The 23505-nt window shown below is 50.9% G+C and overlaps 1 protein-coding gene across 1 annotated transcript; it reads right to left on the bottom strand.

The window, feature by feature from the left end:
- Positions 1–1406: 1406 nt before the first annotated feature.
- On the bottom strand, positions 1407–20094 carry ARHGAP25 (Rho GTPase activating protein 25). Its single transcript, XM_051640628.1, has 11 exons — positions 19996–20094; positions 14619–14812; positions 11775–11862; positions 11271–11390; positions 9959–10166; positions 7461–7593; positions 6456–6529; positions 5775–5896; positions 4819–5018; positions 3759–4333; positions 1407–3177 (listed from the first exon to the last, which is right to left on the bottom strand). Exons 1-11 carry the CDS (start codon positions 20054–20056, stop codon positions 2967–2969), a joined length of 1986 nt encoding a protein of 661 aa, XP_051496588.1. The 5' UTR covers positions 20057–20094; the 3' UTR covers positions 1407–2966.
- Positions 20095–23505: the final 3411 nt, after the last annotated feature.

The following is a 23505-nucleotide window of genomic DNA, read 5'->3' as shown; positions in this document are numbered from 1 at the left end:
CCCCTTATCTTACAGCCCCTTATCTTACAACCCCTTATCTTCCAGCTCATGAGATGCTGTGTCACTCCCTGTGGCTGTTAACCCCCCTGGCCCATGCACTGTAATTTCCAGCCCACCTGACCTCTATTGCAAAGGCTTATCTTTTAAATACGACCATTATAAACACTCCCCAATTTAATGGGCCGAATATCTTCAAAGAAGTGGCTCTGATCTTGAGCAGCAGTCATGGTTTGATAGAGGTTGTTTTGCAGCGGAAGTGGAGGAATGTGCAGTTTATACTAAACTAACGTGCACTTGTCCTCATGGTGGAGACTTCTGAGCCTCAGCCAAGCCTCTCCACGTCATTAGTGTCTGCTGTGGGCTGGGAAGAAGTTATTTAAATTCACACTTTTGATCTTTGCAGAAAGGAGCGTGTGGCATTTCCAGCCCATTTCACAACCTTTCTCCTAGACCCACTGGAGAAGTTTCTCCCTAAAACAACTCCTGAGCCTCATGCCCAGGTTAGTAATGGGCTCCTTCTAAATGTAAAGAATTAAATAAACCCCACAGCAGCTCTGTCAAGGTCATCTGGAATCACAGAAGAGAAATGTGAATGGCAACAGTTGCTCTGAAATGTTGGCAAGCAAAGTGCATCTCACAGGCACTCTGGAAACCTCTTGATTTGAGTGTTGGGAAGATGAGGGTCCTGGAGATACAAGGTGGGAACTTGGACTTGCAGAACTAATGGTGTTAGTGGTGCTTGAAAGAGACTTCAGGAGACAACAAGTGTGTAATCCCAGGATGACACAGCACGTGGAACATGGAGGTGATGGGGAAGGTGAGGTTTGGATAACTCAGCTTTGAAGGTGGTTAAGCCTGGTGGAGGCCACACTGTCCTGAGGCTCTTCTCTGTCATGTCCATCCCTCTGCAAGGCTGAGGGCTGTGGAGCTTTGCACCAGCAGGTCCAGACCCACTGGTCCAATGTGTTCCTCACTGAGATTTTAAATTACCAAGTTTCAGATTTGAAACTTTTAAATCAGATTTGAAATATTTAAATCAGATTTGTAGGAGGAGAGGACTTCTGGAAGGCACTGAGCTTCTGAAGTAGCCCCATGCAGTAACCCCATGCAAGACTCCAAAAAAATGAATTCCCTGGTGTGAAGGTTTGTGGGCAGAACAGTGAGAAGCTGTGTAGTCTCTGGGGATCCTATGGAAAGGAAAACCACCTGCAGCCAGAGCCTGTAGGTCTATGGGTCAGATTCTTAAATGCAGCTCAAGTTTCACAGGCGTCTCCTTTATATCCACAGCTGAGCAAAGACAGATTCAATACACCAGACTGAATCAAAGTTTGAGACTAAGGAATCTGGGCTCAGTTGTAGGGCTAGAAAAACACCCCCCAGGAAGGCAGATAGCAGCAAGTGCTGTATACCTAACAGTAACTTTTATTCTCTAACATTGCCCCACTCCAATCTCCCTTTTTTCCCCACAGTTTTCTCTGTGGCCCTTCCACTCACCAGCTGGTTTTTCTCTGCAGGCTCTGCCAAGCAGGTCTGCAGCCTGTCTTGAGCTGAACCTTTGTATCACCAAAGCCAAGTCCCTGGTAGCAGTAATCCAGTGTCATTGCAGGAACTTGGCACAGAGACATACGTTTGGTCCTAGACATCTTGTGGAAAACTCCTGCAGATCCCTGTGGCTTTCCCTTTTCTGTTCCCATGAAGGCTCTGGGCTGGGCTGAGCCTGTGTGGTGTTGTTCCACCTTCTTAACATAAACGAGGAGTGAAAGGTTTTTTCTTGCAGAGTCCTGCTATTTTCTTTCCTACACCAAAAGCTTCAGCAGCATCGTGGTACTGCTGGGAGGGCGACTTGCTGGGAGGGCAACTTGCTGGCAGGCAGAGGGAAAATGGGCAGAGAAGTTTACAAACAGCCACACTGGCACCTTGAGACCTTCAGGTCCAGTTGGTTACTGATGGCAGCAAGTGACAGGGAGAGACCCACCTCACTGTTGGGGTGCAAACCCAGGTTTCCAGCAAGGTGGCTGAGGAAATCCTGCTCTACCCTGACGAAATGATGTAAAACACAAGTGGAGGCACTAAATAAGTCCAGATCTGTGATTCTTTGAAGACTGTCCACCAGGAAAAATGCAGAAGCCTCTTTTTCTGTACCGGATGAAGTTGCTGCTGGACTCTGCACGAAGAGCTCTGAGTGTGGGTAAGTGAAGGTGCTCCCCACAGCCTCCTCAGCAGCTGTGCTGGAGTTCTGTCTACATGGCTGCAAGGAACAGTGATTTAAAATAACTGATCAGCCACTTAACTGAAGAGGTATTTGTGACACTGTCATTTTATGCCTGGAGCCTTGATACCAACGAGTCTGAATGATGCTGCATGAGAGCTCTTCCCAGTGGACCTCATGGGCTGTCCAGGCTCCTGGTCCTTTGGGAGAGCAATCAGCAGCTGCACGTGTGGATGGGAGCATCTCAGCCGTGGTGCTGACACCATCCAGGCACACTGTGTGATAGGCTGTGCCACCCCAGACCTTGGGGCTGGTCTGTCGCCCCAGATCCAAGATTATGGACTTTCTGTTCCACTCAGAAGCACTGTGGGTGTCTGCAGCAAGGAGCCAGCAGGCTGGCAGGAGGGATGCTTCCTGGTTTATTCTTGTCAAGGCATAATGTGTCCTTAACCTGACCTCCTGAGTGCAAGATATTCTGATTGAGCAGCAAAGAATATTGGCCTGTTCTACAGGTAACTTGAGCAGCTGAAAGAGGAGGTGATAAAACACCCCCCCAAAAAAAGCTAAATAATATTCTGGGTATTTCCTGTTTCACAGCATAAACCAGCCTCTAACTCCTGGGCTCCTTCCTCCAAACCAGCCCACGGTCGGTAGCAGAACATGGGACAATACAAGGCCCTGGCTCTGATCCTGCTTGGCAATCCTTGTGCATTCATGCTGCTGCATTTTATGTCTGTGCACAGCTGAGTGTCTTCTCCTAGTTGGTTTTGTTATCCGTTTTGCTCGTGGATTTAGATAAGTTTTTTATCTCCTCCTCAAGCATCTTGTTTTTCTTCTCCGTGTCCTCCCGTGAGCGCTCCACGTTCATCAGCTTCAGCTCCAGTTCCTCAGACTTCTTCTTCTCCCTCTCGATGTCTTGATTCAGCCTCACCACTTTGGCCCAGACTTCATAGTTTTCCTTCTCAAGACTGCAAAGAGAAATGGAGCGTGAAAAGACTGGATGAGAAGAGTGCTGGGAAGTCACTGTTTGGCTCTTAAGGAGTCTGCCCTCTGTGTCATTAAGCAACAAAATTAGCCAGAGGTTCTGTCCTGATCCCCTGACACTCAATGGTCACATAACATGGTGCAATAAATATATAATATATTATATCTATATAATAATATGATCACAATGTGTGAAGCTGTTGCAACACTGATGTTTACAACTAATAATGCAACAATGCTACTGCAGAATTGTGGATAGTATAATGGTACAATATTGCAGTAATAGCAAGAATTATGACTCTGATAATTGCAGAAACATTCTAGAATGATGCAGTAAGAACTACAGAGTATTAATATTGTAGTAATATGACATTAGCAACGGTCATGACAGTACAGCACATGAGCCTTGACTTTTAGATAGCCTACTATAATACTATATTTTATCTTTAGTCATCATTATATCCTGTACTATCAGCAGTAAATAAATCTGTGCAATGCTAGTGGTGTAAAACCAAGGAGCTAAAGCCTTCACACCCCCCCCGAGCAGCACTCTGCAGTGTGTTACCTTTTAATTTGTTCCTCGTAGTCATTTTTCTGTACCTCCATTTCTTTCTCCAGCTTCAGGATCATGTTTTGCAGGAACTCCCTGCTCTCCTGATCAGGCTTGGGGACCTCGGCAGGGCTGCTGGTGGGACTGGCAGTTTCCTTTGCCTGATGGCTGGGACTGGGGCAGGGTAGAAATTCCTTATCAGAGCTGCTGCTGGAGGGGCTGGAGCTGCCTTCCCCACTTTCTTCCTGGGAGGTGGGAATGTTCTCGTGGGTCGGAGCCCGGTGAAGGTCGAGCAGCTTAAACAGATCATGAGACAAGGTTCTCTTGTGTCCCTCGGGGCCCGCGGGGCGCGCGCTGCTCCCCGGGGAGCTTTTCCAGAAGTCACTGGCAAAGATGCCATTTCTGTCCTTGCTGCCTTTCTCCCCCGGAGAAGCAGCTGTCAGGAAGGATTTCCTGTTAGGTAAAGTCTGAGTTCTTTTCCTTGCCTGTGTTTTCCACATTCCCAGGGTGTCTTTGGAGCCGTTATCTTCCCTGGGTGCATCTGAGCTGGCAGCTGGTCCGGGGGCACTGCTGGAATTCAGGTCATCTCTCTGGAAAAGAGACCTGGGGCATTAGGGCAGCCTGGTCCTGCTTTGGGTTGCTGTGACTGCTCTGACTGCAACACCAACACTTTAACATGCTAACAGGAACGGCCACAAGTTTTTCATGAAAAACCAGTTGGGTTTGCACCATGTTTTCCATTAAAAAGGACTTTTTGCAGAGATTCTTTCTTTCTGAGAAAAGCCTTTAATCCTCATTGTTTTCACCTCACCAACATGAGCTGAAAAGGCTTAATCTATTCTGCCTTTTAGCTAAAAAACTGCAGGAGTTTTCCTTTTTCCCAGAGCAGTACATTTTCCACAGGAAAATGGAAAATTTCTCTACATCATTTTCCTGATGCAGATATTCCAGGGATGACAGTTATGGCTCTTTACCCTATTAATAGCAAGTGCTCTTAGTGGCTCACTGGCCTGTTAAACCCATCAGAATTAATCACACATTTATTAAGCTTATATTTTATTATCTGTAGCTTTACCATTTGCCTTTGGATCAAGCTGTCTGCCCTGGGCACCACAGGGTCCTCTGCAGTGTCCCAGCCCACGGAGCTGCGTGGGATTGGAGCTTTCTTGTCATCTTTTTGAGCAGGTGGGGAGGGTGGCACATCCTTGGATGGGGGGAAGAGGTTTGCATGGTCACTTATCATCACAGTCATCACTTTCTGGATCTGTGGCGTGCCTGGAAGCAAACAGAGATCTGTCAGAGGCAAGGCCAAGGCTTTCTTCCACCCACATCTGCATTTTCTGTTTGGTTTTCCTGTTTGGTTTTTGTGGTGTCCAAAAGGGAGATGCAGACAGAGATGTAGGTGAAGACAAGGAGCACGATCACAAATCCAAGTAAAGGGAGGGATTTTTTGTGTCACTCCAGAACAGCAGAAGTAGGCTGTGGAGCAACCAGTACAGGAGTCTGTCCAGCTGCACCAAGCCACAAATTGTGCTGCTTTGGCTCAACAAGCAACCTGCAAAAAATCAGCTACATGGACAGGAATATGAACATCTGGACCATTTTCATGGGATGTTTGTAGAGCAGTGAAATCTTTGGCCTGAAAAATTCTGTTACTTCTGCTGCATCTGTCTTTGCCCACTGAATTACAGTTTGGCTCAGCTGAACAGTAACTTGAGTTGCCTTTTTTTCCTCTAAGAAGAATTTGACACGTTTCTGCTCCAAGCAAAAGAAAGATGACTTCACCAAATTCCTGGATTGTTTGAAATCTATGGAGGGAACAGACAGTGCAACTCCTAAGGGCTTTTTGTCACCATAAATACATTTTAAATGTGGTTTTATTCTCCCTGCTGTGCTTGCTATTCCCAGGCATGTCTGGCTTATATCCATGGGCCTACAATAGAAACTTTTTAATTTCAAGACTGTGGATGCAACTGAGTATTTCAGCATGTCAGCTGCTTGTATGCCAATTATTCCAGGAGTCCTTTTTACCTCTCATAATAATTGCAGGATCCTCTATCTTGGGTCTGATGAGGTTGACTCCAATCACTGTTGCCAGGTTATCCACACTCATCTTGTTGACACTAGAGTTCAACTGTATTTCGTGTAGAAACCTGCCAGAATCAAAGGGCAAATATTTCAAGTCAGAGAAGGAGGACTGCAAAAAGCCTTACACAGCCACTGCTGTAAAATCCTGATTAATCCATCCAGCTCTTCCACTGACGACAGAAACAGTTAATTGCGTTATAACACAAACTGGAGCAGAGTCTTACTAATACCAGTAGAAAAGACACCATGTAATGAGCTGCTCACCCAAAAAGAAGGGGAAAACCCCCATCTAATGTTTAATAGCCAGAGAAAAATCACCCAGGCTGGGTGAGACCCAACAGTTCTGTTGCACAAGGCTTTGTCTAGAAAAACTAGACTTGCTTTTAATTCTCAGGGACTCAGAAGTGAGTTTTAGGGCAGGCTTTTTTGCTCTGGCATTGTCAACGTGATTATCCCTGTGGCTGAAACTGTCCCCTTACAAAAGTCAGGATCTGGTGCCTCGAGGGGAACCAAAACATCTTGTAAGAGAGCTCTCTCTAGAGGAGTCAGCCTCAGCCTTAGGGATGATATTTCAACTCAGCAACACCAAATCTGAGCTGTTTATGACTTGTGCAGAGGACTGACCTGCAGATGTAGCTGAGGAGGTTGTAGTTGTCTCTGGGAAGGAGGGACAGTTGCTTCAGGAGCTCCTGATGGCCCTAAATGCAAGTTAAGAAACAGCTCTATAAAGATTGACAGATATATACAGGCTCAGGAGTGGCTCTTGGTCACTCCATCCATCCCTGTGGGGCCTCACCTTTTGGCATTTGCTTGCCATGGAAATTCCATTTCTCTGGCAGACCAAGTGTGGACATGGGGAAGTGTTTGCACAAGAAGAGCAAGAAGAAGCAGCTCATTGCCCAGGAAAGAGCAGAGACCCTGTGATGAGCTCTTTGAAAGGGCTGATCACACCTAATCTTGCATTTCTTGTCTACAAACATTTAGGACATTTTTAACCCCAAAGATCCTGAATTGAAATGACCTACAAGAAACATTTGCCCTTAAAATATAGGGCTGAATTCTGCAGCTCACAGAGCTCATGCTACCCAGGGTATCTGCCTTCTTTTTTTGTGTATAGGAACTGCATCCATGACAGGGTTGTTTCTCTTTTTTTGCAATAGGGGTGCTTCTTTTCCACCAAAATATATAGTTAGGAAAAGGCAGTTCCTGTTTCTCACTTCTCCCTCTCCCAAATCCCCACTTCCTTCCTTGCTCACACCCAAGGCCCTCCACCAGCTCTGCTCTCAGCTCAGGCTGATGGAGGCTGCAGGAGGCTGTTTCCTTCCTCTCTTGGTTTTCACACTCACTGTTTGCTGCAAGGCCTCAACGAAAAGAGGTGCTGAGCAGCTCTTAGATCTCCTCCAGAAATTTAAGCTTTAAAATGGATCAAGCCCATGTTGTCAAGTTGGGAAACCTCAGTGGCTTTGTGAGATTTTATCTTTTTAATTATATATATTTTTTTCCAGATTTCAAAGCTCAGTGACCACACAGCTTCCAGTGCTCAGCTGTGCCTGCACCCTGCATCCCCAGCTCCCAAAGCCCTGCCACGCAGCTCATCTGGAGGCCAAGAGGAGTGAAATGAGTCTCTACCTTTCTTTCATCTGCATCCAGTGTCTGGCCACACAGCAGGAAATCCTCGTACTGCATCCAGGGCACGACTGGCTCAGGGAGCTCCCGCAGGTAGAGCTTGAGCAGAGAGGCCACGGTGTGCACATCTGTGTCCCTGCAACGAGCCACCAGCCACTCACCCCAAACTGGCACCCAGTGGTGAGCAAACCCTACAGGAGGTTGTAGCAAGGTGAGGGTTGGTCTCTTCCCCCAAGTAACAAGTGGCAGAACAAGGGGAAATGGGCTCAAGTTGTGCCACGAGAGGTTTAGATTAGATGTTAGAAAAATTCCTGCACTGAAAGGGTCATGAAACACTGGCCCAGGCTGCCCAGGGAGGTGGCTGAATCTCCATCCCTGGAGGTGTTTGAGAGGCTTGCAGATGTGGTGCTGAGGGACATGGTAGAGACATGCACTGTCTCTCACTCCTCTGTCTCACTGTCTCATGGCAGGGACATGCACTGGACTTGGTAGGAGTGATGGTTGGATTTGATGATCTTAAAGGTCCTTTCCAACCAGAATGATTCTGTGGTTCTGTGATTCAAGCTCTGTGTATAAATGCAGGAGACAGAGAAGAATAAATAAGGCCAAAGCAAGCTTGGGGTTTCCACAGGACACCACAAGCCAGGGAACAGCCCCAGCTGGCAGGAAAATAAATTCTTGGTGGTGAGGTGGGCAAGTCCCCAGTGTTCATACCCAGGCTGAGCCTTCCCAGCCTGCGTGTGACTCCTGAGGGTTTGTATGCAAATACTGTCTGGTGTTCCCATGTTTGGCAAGCACTCCCACTCTGCTGGCAAAGCTTGCCTGGGGTTTTGAAGATTAACAGCAATTACTGAAGATGTTCTGCCGGGACAGATGTTTGCAGCTTTGCATACCATGTAGTTTACATTATGTCAGAAGGACACTGTCAAGATCATAAGCCTCTAATTTGACCTACCTTGAAGTTGCTAAACTGTTGTAACCTTCTAGCAAAAAAATCCCCCAGGTCATTTATTTTTAGGATTGGTTGGGATTTTTCAAATACTATTGTTTTTAACAAATGTGCAGAGCCATAAAGGAATTTTTTTCAGAGCTGTGTTTTTGTAGGGCCTACCAATACACACCATCAGCCAGTCTGGATGCCTGGGCTGCAGCAGCAGCTTCCTAGTGCTCCCCACTCAATCCTGCCATGCTTGTGTACACAAGGATGCCTGTGCAAAGCCAAACAGGCTGTGAAGGTGGCACTGGAGGTTGAACCAGCATCTTGCAGCATTCAGGCCACTGGAAACCCCATTATTATTTGCATTCTTCCTCACTAAGAATACATTGCTGTGCATGGGAGTTGCAGTCACCACCCTGAGATCACCACAACAATGCTCATACCAAACCCTGCAGCACAGGGGTGACATCACAGGGTGCTGGGAAAAGGGCCAAACTCCCTCACCATGTCCTGCTGCAAAACCCTGTTCTGGAAAACAAACAAACAAACAAACAAAGGCTTCACCTTCCTCTGACCCCTGTGCAGGTTACAACAGGAAAGCTCTCAGCAGGACTCTGACACCCAGAAAGCAAGAAATATTCAGCTGCAGGACCAGCTAAGGTGCATCAGGGGTTTACCTTTCTTCTCTCATTTTGCACAGGGCATGGCAGAGATTCCAGTGGCAAATGTCCCTCTCCAAAGCCCCCCTGAGACCTACCAGCAGGGACAGGCAGCTCTCAGCTTTAGGGAGTTTGTAATTTCCTCAGCCCAGCAGAGAAAGGGGGTCAGGAGGCTGCAGCCTTGCAGAAGCCAGAATCTCTCTCTCATCTCTATATGATGTTGTAGGGAAAAGCAACATGAGGAAAATATCATGGCTATGGGCTGGCAGGGAAAGAAATAACTTCTCCTGTGTGCATTAGGTGTTGTCTGAGCTTGTTTCTGACCCACTATTTGCTCTCCTTTCTCTAAACCCTTAGCTGATGGGCTTTGTAGGCTCTTCCCTTTGCCTTCTTCTTTGGCTGCTCCTGCAGCTGATAATGACTGTGTGGGGTCAGGATTTTCCTAAATGCTTTCCTTTATCATAGAATCATGGGATGGTTTGGGTTGGAAGGGACCTTAAAGATCATCCAGTCCAACCCCCTGCCATGGGCAGGGACACCTCCCACCAGCCCAGGCTGCTCCAAGCCCCATCCAACCTGCCCTTCAACACTGCCAGGGATGGGGCAGCCAGAACTTCCCTGGGCAACCTGGGCCAGGGTCTCACCACCCTCACAGCAAAGAACTTTTTCCTAATGTCCAACCATTATTTCCATGAATCTCATCTCAGCACCCTCTGATTCTGCTTTTGCCTCCATTTGAGCTTTCTGTTGAATCCTCTCTCCATGCCAAGCCCTTCTGGAGGGTCCACGTTTCCTGCAGGGTACTGCTGGGCTCTCTGGGGGGACAGGGTTAGAGAGGCTGCTTTGCCCCAGATTTTAGGGTAGATGAGACCTAGTTGAGTAAGAGAGGGGGAATCCAGCATTACCGGTCAAACGAGGGCCTTTCCCCAGCATCGAAGGCATCTCTGAGCTGCTTCACCAGGTTGTCCTGGCCAGGCAGGCGAAAGATGCCCTCCTCACTCACACCGTGCTCCCGGATAAACTCAGCACTCTTCTGCACCAGGATGGGCACCTGGTGCTGCCCAAATTTCTGTTCATGAGCCATGGTCTCTGCCAAGCGCTGGCCAAACACCGCTGGGGGAAGGAGAGGGAGGTTAGAATGTCAGAATCATGGATGGTTTGGGCTGGAAGGGACCTCAAAGACCATCTAGATCCAACCCCCTGCATGGGCAGGGACACCTCCCACCAGCCCAGGCTGCTCCAAGCCCCATCCAACCTGCCCTTCAACACTGCCAGGGATGGGGCAGCCACAGCTTCCCTGGGCAGCCTGGGCCAGGCTCTCACCACCCTCACAGCCAAGAATTTCCTCCTGATCTCTAACCTAAATCTCCCTCTCCCAGCTTAAAACCCCTTGTTCGGTCACTACACTCTCTGATGAGAAGTCCCTCCCCAGCTTTCCTGTAGGCTGCCTTTAGGTATTGGAAGGTTGCTCTAAGGTCTCCCTGGAGCCTTCTCTTCTCCAGGCTGAACACCCCAACTCTCCCAGCCTGGCTCCAGAGCAGAGCTGCTCCAGCCCTCCCATCATCTTTGTGGCCTCCTCTGGGCTCTCTCCGACAGCTGCGTGTCATTCTTGTGTTGAGGGCTCCAGAACTGGACACAATATTCCAGGTGGGGTCTCAGGAGTGTAGAGGGGCAGAATCCCCTCCCTCAACCTGCTGGCCACATGCCTGAGGGGAAGGGGAGCTAAGATCCTGTCACCTCAAGCCTTGCTTGAGCATGGGGAGGGTGATTGCATAGCCAAGGCAGACTCTGCAGGGAAAATGGGTGCAGAAGGGCTGGGCTGAGAAAGAAAAGCTGGAAGAAAAGCAAAGCAAGAACATGGGCAGGTGAAAGGCAAGATTCTTCAAGACTTTATCCCTGAAAATGAGTTGGTTTCAAAAACAGCTTCTTCTGGGGTCAATAAGTCAATGAGGAAGTTCACAAAAGAGGTTGAAACCAGCCCAGAAATCTTTCATGCCTGGATGCTGTTTCCTTAGCACTGCCCATGTTTGCAGCAGACCTGACACCACCGGGTCTGGTCTAGGAGAAGGTTTCTAAGGCATTGCAAGTGATACAGCAGCTCTGTTCTCCAGTTTCAAGGATTGATGGGCCCAGCTTTGAAATCCTTGCACAAAAGTGCTGCAAAGCACCAGGTGGGAAGAAATTGCCTCTGCAAGAGCTCTCCCTGCTGCCCTTTACCTCCTGAAGATGTCCCCACCACTCGTCGGATGGATTTAACCCATTCCTCCATCTCAGACTGGGAATTAGCCATGAGCACACAGGTGTCCTGTCCTGCCCGGGTCTGGTCTCCAGAGACCCCTGCAAAAAAACACATTTATGCATCATTTATAGAGAGGATTGGAGGGGAAAAGGCACATTCTTGTTCTTTTCTTTGCTAAATGCTTTTGGCTCTAACTTGCCCCATTATGTCAGTTTGGGTGCAAAATGCAGCAGCACTTTGGCATCTCACCCTTGCTGAAGGTCTGCAAGAAAGGAACAGAAACTGCTCAACGTTGCAGCTTGACAGGGCTTCTCAGCAAGGGACATGGGCACTGGCAGGGGCCCTGCTCCAGCCCTGATGTGTGAATGTTGAAAGCAAGACATTCCTTTCCATGTGGGGACCTTGAAAAGAAAATGACTTGCCCAAATGGTTGTGGGTGAACAGCCCAGCCCACACGTGTGCAAGGGGTGAAGTGTCCTCACCTGGGATGATTTCGAAGATAAATTTCCCTCCTTCTTCTGGGTTGCTGGCCACCTCCTTGATGGTGCTTCCCTGGAGACACAGGCAGCCCTAGGACAAAGCAGAGCAGGAGCTGGAAATACCCGTGTCCCATCTCTGTGAGGTTGACACTACCTGTGTCAGCACCGAGGATCCAAGTCCTCTCAAAATGATTGCAGGAGCTATCTATAGATATATGCTAAAAATGACTTTTCAAACAATAAGGGACACTTCTTAAATGCCAATTGTTCTGATGAAGTAATTCTCGGAATGAGAAAACTAGTTGTTTTGTTCTTTCCTTTTTTTTTTCATGCCTTCTTATGTTTTTTTAACCACTGCTGGGAGTGGAGAAAGAAAATACAAAGGAGAAAGGACTTGGCAACACACCAGAGCATCCAGTTTCTGCTACACCAGAGCAGGAAAAACTGTTTCTTTAACACAGCATCAGTTCAAACCAAAAACCAAATCTGAAGTTTGCAGGAGAGGAGTAGAGAAAAAGAAGGAAAAGGGAGGGGAAATGTAAAAGCCAAGAGGAAGACAGATGTTTTTCCTGGACCTTCCTTTCCCCAGCTGTCCTGGAGAACATGGGCTGCTTGGAACCCACTGGAGGGTTTGGGTGGGTGGGGAGAGGCCAAGGCAGGTGGGGCTGAGCAGGCTGTGAGTCAGCCCCGAGGCCTCCCGGGGCAGGAAATCAGCCTGTGCCACAGAGATGAAGTTTCCCAGTGGTTTCAGCCTCCTGGAAGCCACTGGGGTCCTGCCAGCTGTGAGGACCATCAGTGCTCCGAAAGCCTGAGCTGCAGTCGTGTCAGTCAGAATCACTGATGGGAACAGAGGGGCTGGAAATGACCCTGGATGGTGCATCAGGTCATGGTGAGAGCTGCCAAAAGTGCCAGGAATGGTGATAAGCTTTTTACAGCACTTTCTGTTCCTGCATCCCATTTACAGCTGGGGAGGCTGCTCCTCCCAGGCACCCCCGAGACAGGGCAAAACCAGAAATAGGACCTGGATCCCATCGGGCTCAGCCCTGTGCTTCCACCCCCAGGATCTGCTGATGGGATCTGTCCTCAGATCAGTTTTGCTGCCAGGAACAATTTGTATAGAGAACTGCTTTTCCAGCAAAGGGGAGGACCTTTCCCCTGAAATTTCTCAAAATGAGGAAAAGAGGGTGGATACTCAGGAAGGGAGTTACAGAATGGAGAAAATAGTTGAAAAACCACCGAGTTGTCCATATAAATTGGAGAAACAACCTGATTTCCTCCTGGCAAGTGTACTGTAATGCATACCCTGAGATGTGGGTGAGACAGAGGGACTGCTACAAGCCAGAGGGGCAGAAGATGGGATGGTGCTGCTGGGGAGCTGCAGACACTGGGCACTGCTGGAGATGTTTAAATCATACCCAAGTGGGTGATCACACTCCTGTTTTATGCCAGGGGTTGAGTGCACATTGTGCTCTCCTGAGGATCTCAAAAAGCATCAGAACTGACACACACCAGAGAGCTCAGCAGATTTGAAGCCTTTTCCTTTAGAGGAAAAGGCAGTGGGACAGGTTTCCTCTGGCCTTGTGAGGTGGACCAGGGGGGCAGCTGAATAACACAAACTGCATCCACACCCTGGAGCCTTCTGCAAAGGATGGGTCAGGATGGGATACAAACCTGGAGAGAGAGATTTCCAGTCCTAATCCCTCCAGCTGCCCTCTCCCTTGGCAAGAGGGAGGAAGGAAGGAGCTAAGGAAGCAGCTGCCCTTCATCTGCCCAGCCCACGGCCCTGCCGTGAGGTCTGTCTTGGGCAGATCCTCCCACCCAGGCTCTGCTGAAAGTCCTCCTTCTGTTTTCATAAAGCATCCTGTAAGATGCCTTTCCCACCAAGTGTGTGGCTGAAACCTCTCCCAAAGTTCTTGGCATCTTGTGCACCCATTGCTGCACCCACCATCACAGCACTGCTGGTGCACTGACCTCTTGTTCTCCTCAGCCTAGTTCTGTTTCTTGGAGAATGACAGCAACCTCCTAAGTGGTAACTGTTGGTTGGGCAAGGGGTGACCAAACCCCCAGCAGGGCTTGCAGGACCTTTAAGGATATTCAGAATGTAATGCCTTGATGATCCTGATCAGGATATATCATCTCTGTTACTGCCCAAAGGCAGGAAACCTTTGTAATTCCCTACTCCAGACCCATCCCAGGGTTGCAAATTCCCCACAAGCAAAGAATGACAGGATGTTTGGAGTTGGAAGGGACCTTAAAGATCATCAAGTTCCAACTCCCCTGCATGGGCAGGGACACCTCCCACTAGAACAGGCTGCTCAGAGCCCCATCCAACCTGCCCTTGAACACCTCCAGGGATGGAGCCCCCACAACATCTCTGGGCAGCCTGTTCCAGTGTCTCACCACCCTCACACTGAAGAATTTCCACCTGATCTCTAAGCTAAATCTCTCTTCTTTCAGTTTACAACCATTACCCCTCATCCTCTCACTCAAGCCCCTCTAAAAAGGCCCCTCCCCAGCTTTCCTGTAGCCCCTTCAGGTACTGGAAGGCCATGATGAGGTTTCCCCAGAGCCTTCTCTTTTTCAGGCTGAACAACCCCAACTCCCTCAGCCTGTCCTGATCAGAGAGCTGCTCCAGCCCTCGGATCATTTTTGTGGCCCTAAAATCACAGAATGACAAGATGTTTGGAGTTGGAAGGGACCTTAAAGATCATAGAGTTCCAACCCCCTGCATGGGCAGGGACACCTCCCACTGGAGCAGGCTGCTCAGAGCCCCATCCAACCTGCCCTTGAAAAAGCTTCAAGAAGGAGGAGACTGAGGACTGGCAGAGCCCAGCAGCCTCACCCTACCTGTGGTTTGGCATCGTCCTCGTCCTTGTAGTAGTAGAGCTGCTGGCCCTTGAGCACGAAGTATCTCTGCTGCCAGTTCCTGACGATGGAGCGCTGCTTCTTCAGCCAGCCCGTCTTCAGCGGCCGCTCCAGCGGGCTGGGGGAGCCAGGCCTGGCACCCACCCCCTCGCTGCTCATCACGCTCCTGGAACGAGCTGTCAGGGGACAGAGGGACAGGCTGGATGCAGGGGAGCCAGCTGGGCCAGACCCGCGTCCTCCCCAGGGCCACCTGGAGCTGCCAGAGCAGCTCTCTGCCCCTCTGCCTGCGCCGAGCAAACTGGCTGGAGTTTTTAAAGGAAGTGGCTGCAGTATCTGTCAGTGTGTGCTTCCTTTTTCCTGCGTGGGAGTCATTGTCTTGCAAGTGAGAAGAAAATAATTAGCTTGCTCTATTTATTATTTATTTGTGGTGATGGGGGGTGTGTGGGGTTTTTCTCTACCCACCCCACCCAGCCTGCAGCAGCGACAGCAGAATGACCCAGCCTGGCTTGGAAAAACACCAATGGTTTGGAAATTGGAGTTTTGCTCTGGGAGAGCCTTGCAGCATTGCCTAATGTTTCCAGTGGGGCAGTTCTCACACAATGAGGTTGGAAAGTCTCCAAGACAAAAAGATCCAGTGTGGATTTACTGGCTGGGCAAAGCAGTGTCCCCTGTCTGCTGTTTGCATAGATGGGTCCCATTGGTACCACTGCCCTGTGCCAGGGACCAGCAGGATGGCCCCGTGACATTCCTAAATGCTTCTGTGATAGGAAATGCCTTAGGAAGGATCATTTCCAGAAGGGACACTTTGATTTTTGCCTCTGGACCAAGTACTGCAGGACCCCAGTGCCAACCCAGCTGGGTAGAGTCAGCATTTGTGGTCACAGTGCAAAAAAACTTGTATGACTCCAGGGGAAATCAGCTTCACTGGTCTCTGCAGATGGTGGTTTCCTGAGGTCTTAGTCTCCCCTGCTAAGATGGAGCTGATGGCACCCAGCTGGGTGAGGATGGAGCAGGATTCAGGCCCCTGAGCCCAGCAGAGTTGGCTGGCAGAGGCTGAGCCAGGGCTGTGCAGGGGGTGTTGTGCAATGCTGTGGGATGGGGGGCAGCTGTGGTGGCCTCATATCTCTGCTCCCAGATGCCTGCTTTTCCCCCAGGCTGGTCAGTGGAGCAGAGAGCTGCAAAAGTTGCATTAGATATGTGTGTTGGTGAATCCTGGCCTGGACCTGAGAGTAAAGGGCAGGTTTAAAAAAGGAGGACATGAAAAATCACCCACTGCTGCCTTGTGATGTTTGGGACTGGGGGCATCTCGTGCCTGAGTGGGCTCTCTCAGAGCACAGACACCCCCAGGGAGCCTACAAAATATTTTGCACTCCGTGGTGAGCAGTTACAGTTGTCTCAGGGGTCAGGGGGTGCTGCAGTTCAGGAGCATGACCAGCTTCCCCTTCCACAATCCCCTGGAGCAAGAAACCTCGCTGTGCTTTGCCTTCATCCTTTGGAGCCTGGCTTGAGTGGGGCACTTCGAGCTCACCTTTCCACTACAAACCCATCACAGGACTGCAGATCCATTTCCGAAAGTTCAAAAGGATTGTGTATCCAGAAATCAGCCTTTGAAACACAAAGTCATCTTTGAAACAAGATGCTGCTTGTATCTCAGTGCATGCTGGTGTGGGATGCTGCTTGCAGAGGATATGGTTGTAAACAAGGACATTCAAAAGGGATTTGCCAGGCAGCTCCCCTGAAAAATGCTGGTACAAGGGATGACCCTGATGCAAAAGCCAAAACAGGGTTTCCAAATTGCTCTGGGCAGCTGCTTTGCTCTTTGCCAGAACCTCTGCATTACTCACATCTCATGAACATGAATACAATTCTCAGCAAAATGCTCACAAGCAGCATCATTCCTCTCCCTAAAACATGTTCCTTCACGTCTTGTCGCTGCCACCGACTCCTCAGGGGTGAGGATTTTGGGGAGTGACCTGCAGGGGTGGGGCCTCCCACAGACTCTTTGCTCTGCAGAAACCACAGCCCATTGCCAAAGAGCAAATCCCAGCGGGCTGGCTCCAAACCAGCCCCGTTCTGCAGCAGGCAGCACTCCCCTGCCTTCCTGAATTCTGCTGGGTGTCCTCCTAGCCCCTCATAGGGTCTCATCTCCCCCTGGTGAAACAGAGATGCTGATACTCGTTCTGTGTAATTAGCCTTTACATTAGCAGAGTTTGTCTCCATCCCAAGCACCCGTGACCACAAGGGTTTCATCTGCAGCTGCTGCAGTGCAGCTCCCAGGGTCCGTTCTCACACCCAAGTGGGTGGAAATCAGGGATGTGTCTCCATCCATCCGCTCTGTGTTCAGCCTTCCCAAAGAGCTCAGCTCAGCCCAGCAGCTCTGATGTTCCAGCTGCACAGGACTTGAAAGGAGCTATCATGTCTTTTATGAAAAATACAATGTTTTACTGCCTTTTATGGGAGATACTAATCTCCCTCTAAGCCCATCAGGGCTCTGCACCATGGAAAGGAAGTGACCCAGCAGGCACTGCTACCCAGGGGTTCCTCCTGCTCTCAGCCTTGAGCTTAAATTGCCTGGTCCTTGCTGGAAATCAAGTTTGTTCTCCTGCTTTGCAACCTGTCCCAGGAGCATAAGGAACCTGCATTCAGAGGGGTACACTTGGGTCCCTTTTCTTAGCATCAGCCCTTTCAAAACACCAGACTCAAGGTGCACCCAGAGGCCCTTGCTCAGCCCTGTTCAGACACACAGATAAGCACCAATGTGAGCATGTGTTTTCTCTCTGCATGAGACAGCTCTCCCTGTGCTTTGGGCTCATTGAAGGCCAAAATAGCAGTTTGCAGGATCCTTCTTACCCACAAACAGCCCTCAGCTGCTGTCCCCACTGCAGGGCTGGTGCAGAGGTGTGGGGAGGGAGCTGCTGTGGGCACCTTGGCTTTGCACTCAGCGAGGCTATTTTTGCCTAGTGGAAAACCAGGCAATTTCTGCATTCTCAAAACCAGACCTACCAAGGCTGTGACTCTGCCCCCTACCACTTTTCCAGGTTTCTACCTTTTGTGGCCAGTGTGATTCCCAGCTCGTGTGTGATGAGTGGCTGAAAATTTTACACGGGGCTGGGATGAAGCTTTCTCCCCAGTTCTCACCAGGGTGGCCCAGCACTTGCAGTCATCTCCTCCTCCACAGACACATCGTTGCCACACTCAAGCCTGCTCATCCTTGCCCATCTTGCAGGGCAGGAAAGAGCCACTAAGAGCAAATTTGGTGCCCCCTAAAGCGTTTCCTGCGGTAACCGCCTCTGAAGCTGAATATTTCCTCCAAAACATCCTTGCTCTTGCTGCAGCCCTGGGAACTGGTCCTGCTGCCTGCAAAGAGGAGCCCTGCCAACGTGTGGATTGCAGGAGAAATTGCACTGGGTGCTACCATGATGTCCACACCTGCTGGCTTCTGCCCCAAATCCTTGTCTTGGCAGGAGCCCACACTACTGTCCCCTTTCCTCCTGCCCCACAGGAGGGATGTCAGGTACTTGGAATAAGAACAGGCAAAGTGCCACAATAGGTTTTACAATGAAAATTGCAAATGCCATTTTCTCCTTCGTTGAAACAAAAAGCTTTGCTTTCTTTCTCAGCATGAGGAAGCACACAGGAGCCTGCGCCCTGTCCTGAGGCTTACGGGAGCTGCCTCTGCCACGGCTGGGGACAAGGACAGGGAAGTGTCCCAAGGCTAGGAGGAGCCAGTGATGGCACTGCTGACTAATTTGCAATTGTTTTCCACAAGTCACATCCCTGCTGCACTCCTGAAGATGGCAGAAGCCAGGAACCCTGAGAGGAGTGGGTGCACCGAGCTGTGCCCCAGCACTCAGGTCTCTGCACACACACACACACACACACACACACACACACACAGCCCTCGTCTCACAGCCTCGCAGCAGCTACAAGCTGCAAAAGGCACCCAGAATCTCATCCTGGGCAAGTTTTATTGAAAAAAAGCAATTCTTGGTAAGCACACAGGTTCATGACTATGTCCTATCTCCATTCTCTCTGCTCCCCAGCAGCCAGCAGGCTCAGTGTCCCCTGGCCTTTTCTTCTGAGCTACCGTTTGGATTTGCCCACTTCTCAGCAGCCTCTGTGCAAAAAATGACTGATTATCCTAAGAGTGGGCAAGGCAGAAATCCAGGATGCTGCTGTGATAACTGCACGAGGATTTCTCCACCACCACCCTGAAAGCTGATGAGAGGAGATGGCTGCCCTGCTCCCTGTGTCTGCAAGCTTCAGGACCACCCGGGGTCTCATCCTGCACATCGCTGCGTGTTGCCAGGCCCAGCCACACAGGCACTGGGGACCAGCTGTGCTTTGTCTGGGGCCTTGTGCAGAGCAAATGGTTTGGCCACCCCAATGAAAACAGCTTCAGATGGAAGTCCAAAATGCCTTTGCAAGAAAAATCCAGCCAGGATGAGCTTAGAAACTGGCACAAGGGTGTCACAAGGTGGAAGAGCTCAGCACCGCAGAGACCAGCTTGGCCAAATCTGGCTGCATCAGGGAGAAATCAAGTCGTCAGCATGTGTTCTGACCATGTCTTGGCAGCAGTGCCAGGACAGAGCTGGGCTTGTGCACCCTTCCTCACCCTCAGACCCCCTCCCTGGCTGCTTGACCCCAAGGCAAGTGGCGGCTCTGCTGTTACTTTGGCCACAGAGCCTGCTGTACGGACCCCTCACTCCTTCCCAAAGGTGGTCTCAAGAGGTTTTCTGTGCTGGAGATAGATCCCATGGCACAGGAGAGCTGTGCAAAGCCTAGGCAGAGCCAGGAGATAGGTCAGAAAATCCCACAGTGAAGCCGTCCTGGGGCACAGAGCCCTGTGTGAGCATCAGAGGGCTCTTTGCCACTGGTGAGAGGAAACGGTGACGTGGGGATGGGCAAAGAAACCTGAGCAAGAGCGAGATTGTTTCCTCCAGCCCACACGGCTCTGTCTGTCCCTTGGCCAGCACTTCACCTCCTGCAAGGCTTGTGCCAGCAGAATGAGCCCATGCGGTTTAAATTCCCCCCCAAAAACCTGGATTTGGGGTGGGCAGCATCCCCAGGCTGCCAGGTCCCCTGTCCCCACCCCCCCGAGGCAGCCCTGGCCCTGCTCCCACAGCATCCTTCGGTGGCAACTTTGCAAATCACTTCTTGCAAATCATTTGCAAACCATCTGCGCTCTCAAAAGCTGTAGCTGGCGGCCAAGTCCCCCCACTGAGGCCAGCAGCAGGTTCAGGTCTGGGCTGTAGCCAGATTCACTGCTGGGCTTGGCCACAGGCAGCCTGGCAGACCCCGACTTGGACCTGAAAGGCTCAAACAGAAACAAAAGGACATAAAGAAACAGTCACGGTACCTATTTTTGCAGCATCCGTTTTCAGGTTGAAATCCCAGTTCCGTGGCAGCTTAAGGGACATTTTGAATCAGGAGGGGCTGCTTGTTTGTTTTGTTTTGCCTTTTTTTTTTTTCCCCCAAGGGGCTCTGGCTTAGGAGTCAGGCTGAAACGAAGCTCTGATGGTCCCGGGGGATCCTGCGCCCGGGGTGCGATCCCCCCACGAAGGGCTCGGCAAGGGTTGATTTACCAACGTACTTCCTCCTCCTTCCTCTGAGACTGGCTGTGAGCAACCTCACAAAAGTACTTTCCTGCCCTCCTTTCCTGCGAAGCTCTGGTCTTGCTTCCTCAGCAGGAGCGAGGTGATGCCACCTTCCTTGCTGCCCTTTTTTGTCACCCCCCTTGGCCGAGGAGGGGACGCGGCCGCCCCAGCCCCGCGCCCCGACGTGGCTGCCCGAGGCTGCTCTCAGCGCTGCTCGTTGCATTTGAGGAAGTGGGTGTCCCTCTTGGTGCTGTTGGTGAGCTAGAAAATTGCCCGTTGGAAGACACGGCCCAGCAGGGAGTTTCGGGAGGTTGTTTTGCTCAGCAAGCAAAGCAGAGCAGGCTGCAGCTCAAGCGCCACTGGATGATGTCCCTGAACGTCCCGCTGCGTCTCCGTGTGCGCGGCCCGGACCACACGGGTGTCTCTGCGTTTTCTTGCTGCAGCTGCTGGGTTGTCCCCACAGCTGACTGAGGGTTTGTGCACCCACTTTGTAACAAGCAGAACAGGGATGAAATGAGGCTGCTCTTGGTGGAAGTGCTGTGGGTATCAGAGCAGTGAGGGCCAGGGGATGTGGGTACAGACCCCACCAGGGCCACTGGACCCAGCAAAGCCCCTTTCCCTGCTTGCAACGTGGAGTGTGTCCTGTTTCTTGTCATTTAATGGAGGAAGAAGCAGCAAGGGTGGCTGCCAGACATGGCAGTGTGCCCTGAAGAACTAGTGAAGGGCTCCAGCCCCCATTTCTCCTCCATACTGGGCATGTCTCAGGCCTTGTGAAGTGGGTAGTTTCCCTGAACAGAAGAAGCAGGGAAGTGCAGAGGGCTAAAAGAGGATGCTGCCACTGGTTCCTGTTCTGATTTGCAGCCCAGCCATTCTGCCCAGGATGCAGAGTCTCTTGCAAAGGCTTTTTTTTTGTTTAGTGCCATAGCATAAATGCAGGATGTGCCTCTTGGGAGTGGAGCTGGAGCCTGTGCTGACTGCCTGGTCACAGCACAGCCAGGGTGGGCTGCCTGGGGTTAATCACAGCTGAAAAATGAATGTGTTGCCTCGAGCAGTGACTGGAGCCAGCTATCCCTGGCTCACATATTCCACTGCTGAAAGTCCAGAGAACATCAGGGTGTGGAAAGTGGTGCTGTCCCAGTGGAGCAGCCCAGCACCAACCCCAGCCTGAACGAGATTAACCCCAAAACCCACTTTGGACCCAAACTGCCTGAATTAACTCTTTCAGCTGTACCCCGAGCAGAGGACCCTGAATGAGCCCTCAATGGGCCCATTATTTTTTCCTCTTCTTAACAATATCTGCAGAAACCTGCAGGAGTTTCAGGTGGCTGTGCATTTTGATCCTTTTATTCTCTTCAGCCTGTTTTTTCTCCCCAAAGCCCAGCAGCAGCCTCTGAGCAGCCTCCTTTCCCCACCTGCCCGTGTGAACAGGATGTCACGTGGCACTTTGCCCTCTAGAAAAGGAAACAGCAAAACGTTTTAGCCCCAAATCATGCAGTTCAGCCCAACACTGTGTGCCTACCCTGCAGCAGCTCAGCCCACACCCCCCCTTTGCAAGAGCCCAGAGAGCTGTTCCAGCTGCCTCCTGCTTCCTCCCATCGGGTACCTGGTGGCTGCCTCCAGATTTGGGAAAGGACATCACAAGATTGGGGTTTTTTTTCCTTAGCAATCAAGCCAGGCTGCCCGTGCCTGAACTGACTGATCCAGGGGAACTGAAAAAGGGCACATCTCGGCCCACGGGGTTGTTTGTTTTGTTTTTACATCCCTCTTCTCTCAGGGTCTCATGGAAAATGTGGCTGGACGGAGGGTTGCATGACACCTCCTTGCACAGGGCCAGCCTTGGTGAGAGCCTGACTGTCTTTCTGGATGTGGAGCACAGTCAGCACCAGGGTTTCCACTGGGAATTTGCAGTTTTCAGTGTTTGATTCTCCTAAATTGCTACAGCATGGGGAGGGACAAGGAGAGACCTTCAGCAGAAGAGCTGAAATGCAGGCAGGGCTGCAGGCAGGCAGGGCTGTCAGGTGGGTCTGACCCAGTGCCAGGCACCAGCACACACCCTGCCCCACCAGCAGCCTGCCCAGAGAATTCCCACTGCCTTTTCCTAAAGATTTACACATCAAGGGATCTTCCAAAAAGACATCTGGGTACTGGCATCTAATCACTTCACAGGACTTGCCAATGGCATCCTGGGGGGGCATCAAAAAGAAGGAGGCCAGCAGGTCAGGGAGGTTCTCCTGCCCCTCTGCTCTGCCCTGGTGAGGCTCCATCTGAAGAACTGGGTCCAGTTCTGGGCTGCCCAGTTGCTGAAGGCCCAGGAGCTACTGGAGAGGCCAGGGCAGGGCCACAGAGATGCTGAGGGGCTGGAGCATCTGCCTGGGAGGAAAGGCTGGGAGAGCTGGGGCTGCTCAGCTGGAGAAGAGGAGCCTGAGGGGGGATCTCCTCAGTGCTGCTCAGTATCTCCAGGGGGTGTGAGGAGGGGGGACCAGACTGCTCAGGGGTGTCCAGGGCCAGGACAAGGGGCCATGGGCAGGAGCTGGAAGGTGGGAAGCTCCATCTGCAGATGAGGAGGAACTTGTTGCCTGTGAGGGTGGCAGAGCCCTGGGCCAGGCTGCCCAAGAGGCTGTGGAGGCTCCTTCTCTGGAGCCATTCCAGCCCCAGCTGGAGGTGTTCCTGTGGGACCTGCTGGAGGTGACCCTGCTCTGGCAGGGGTTGGATGGATGATCTCCAGAGGTCCCTTCCCACCCCAGCACCCTGTGACTGCTGAATTCTGCAAGGTGCTGCTCAGCAGTTTTCTGCTGAACTGGCCGACTGCCCCGAGCCCGACGTGAGGCAACGTGAGATGTGGGGCTTTTGTTCTGCAAGGCACCTGCTCTAAAGAGAGGGCATCATGTTGTGGTGCTGGTGGAGGGTTCATCCATCTGACAATGCCCTCCCCATGTGACAGGAAGCAAAGAGGGGGCTGCTGATGGGTTGGTTTGGCTTCAGTGATGGCAAAACCAGACAAAGTAAGACAAGAGCTAAAAATAGTAAGTTGTGCCGGGTAACCAGCAGGATTCTGCTCTGCTAACCCCACACCAGGCAGGAGAAACAACTGAAATGAAGCAATAAAGCAGATTTCCAACATTTTTTCTCATTCCCAATGAAATCTTTAGGGCAAAATGAGCTGATTTCAGGATGCAAATCATCTTTGGTCAAGGTGGGCCTGTGAGATCTGGTCACAGCTTCCAGTGAAACCACCCTGGTGCAGGACATGGAGGGTGCAGTTCTGCCTGGGT

The sequence above is a fragment of the Apus apus genome, chromosome 26 (assembly GCF_020740795.1).
Source record: "Apus apus isolate bApuApu2 chromosome 26, bApuApu2.pri.cur, whole genome shotgun sequence".
NCBI classification, from domain to species: Eukaryota; Metazoa; Chordata; class Aves; order Apodiformes; family Apodidae; genus Apus; species Apus apus.
Note: the sequence above shows the minus strand (reverse complement) of the source record. Positions and strands in the feature narration are given on the sequence as shown.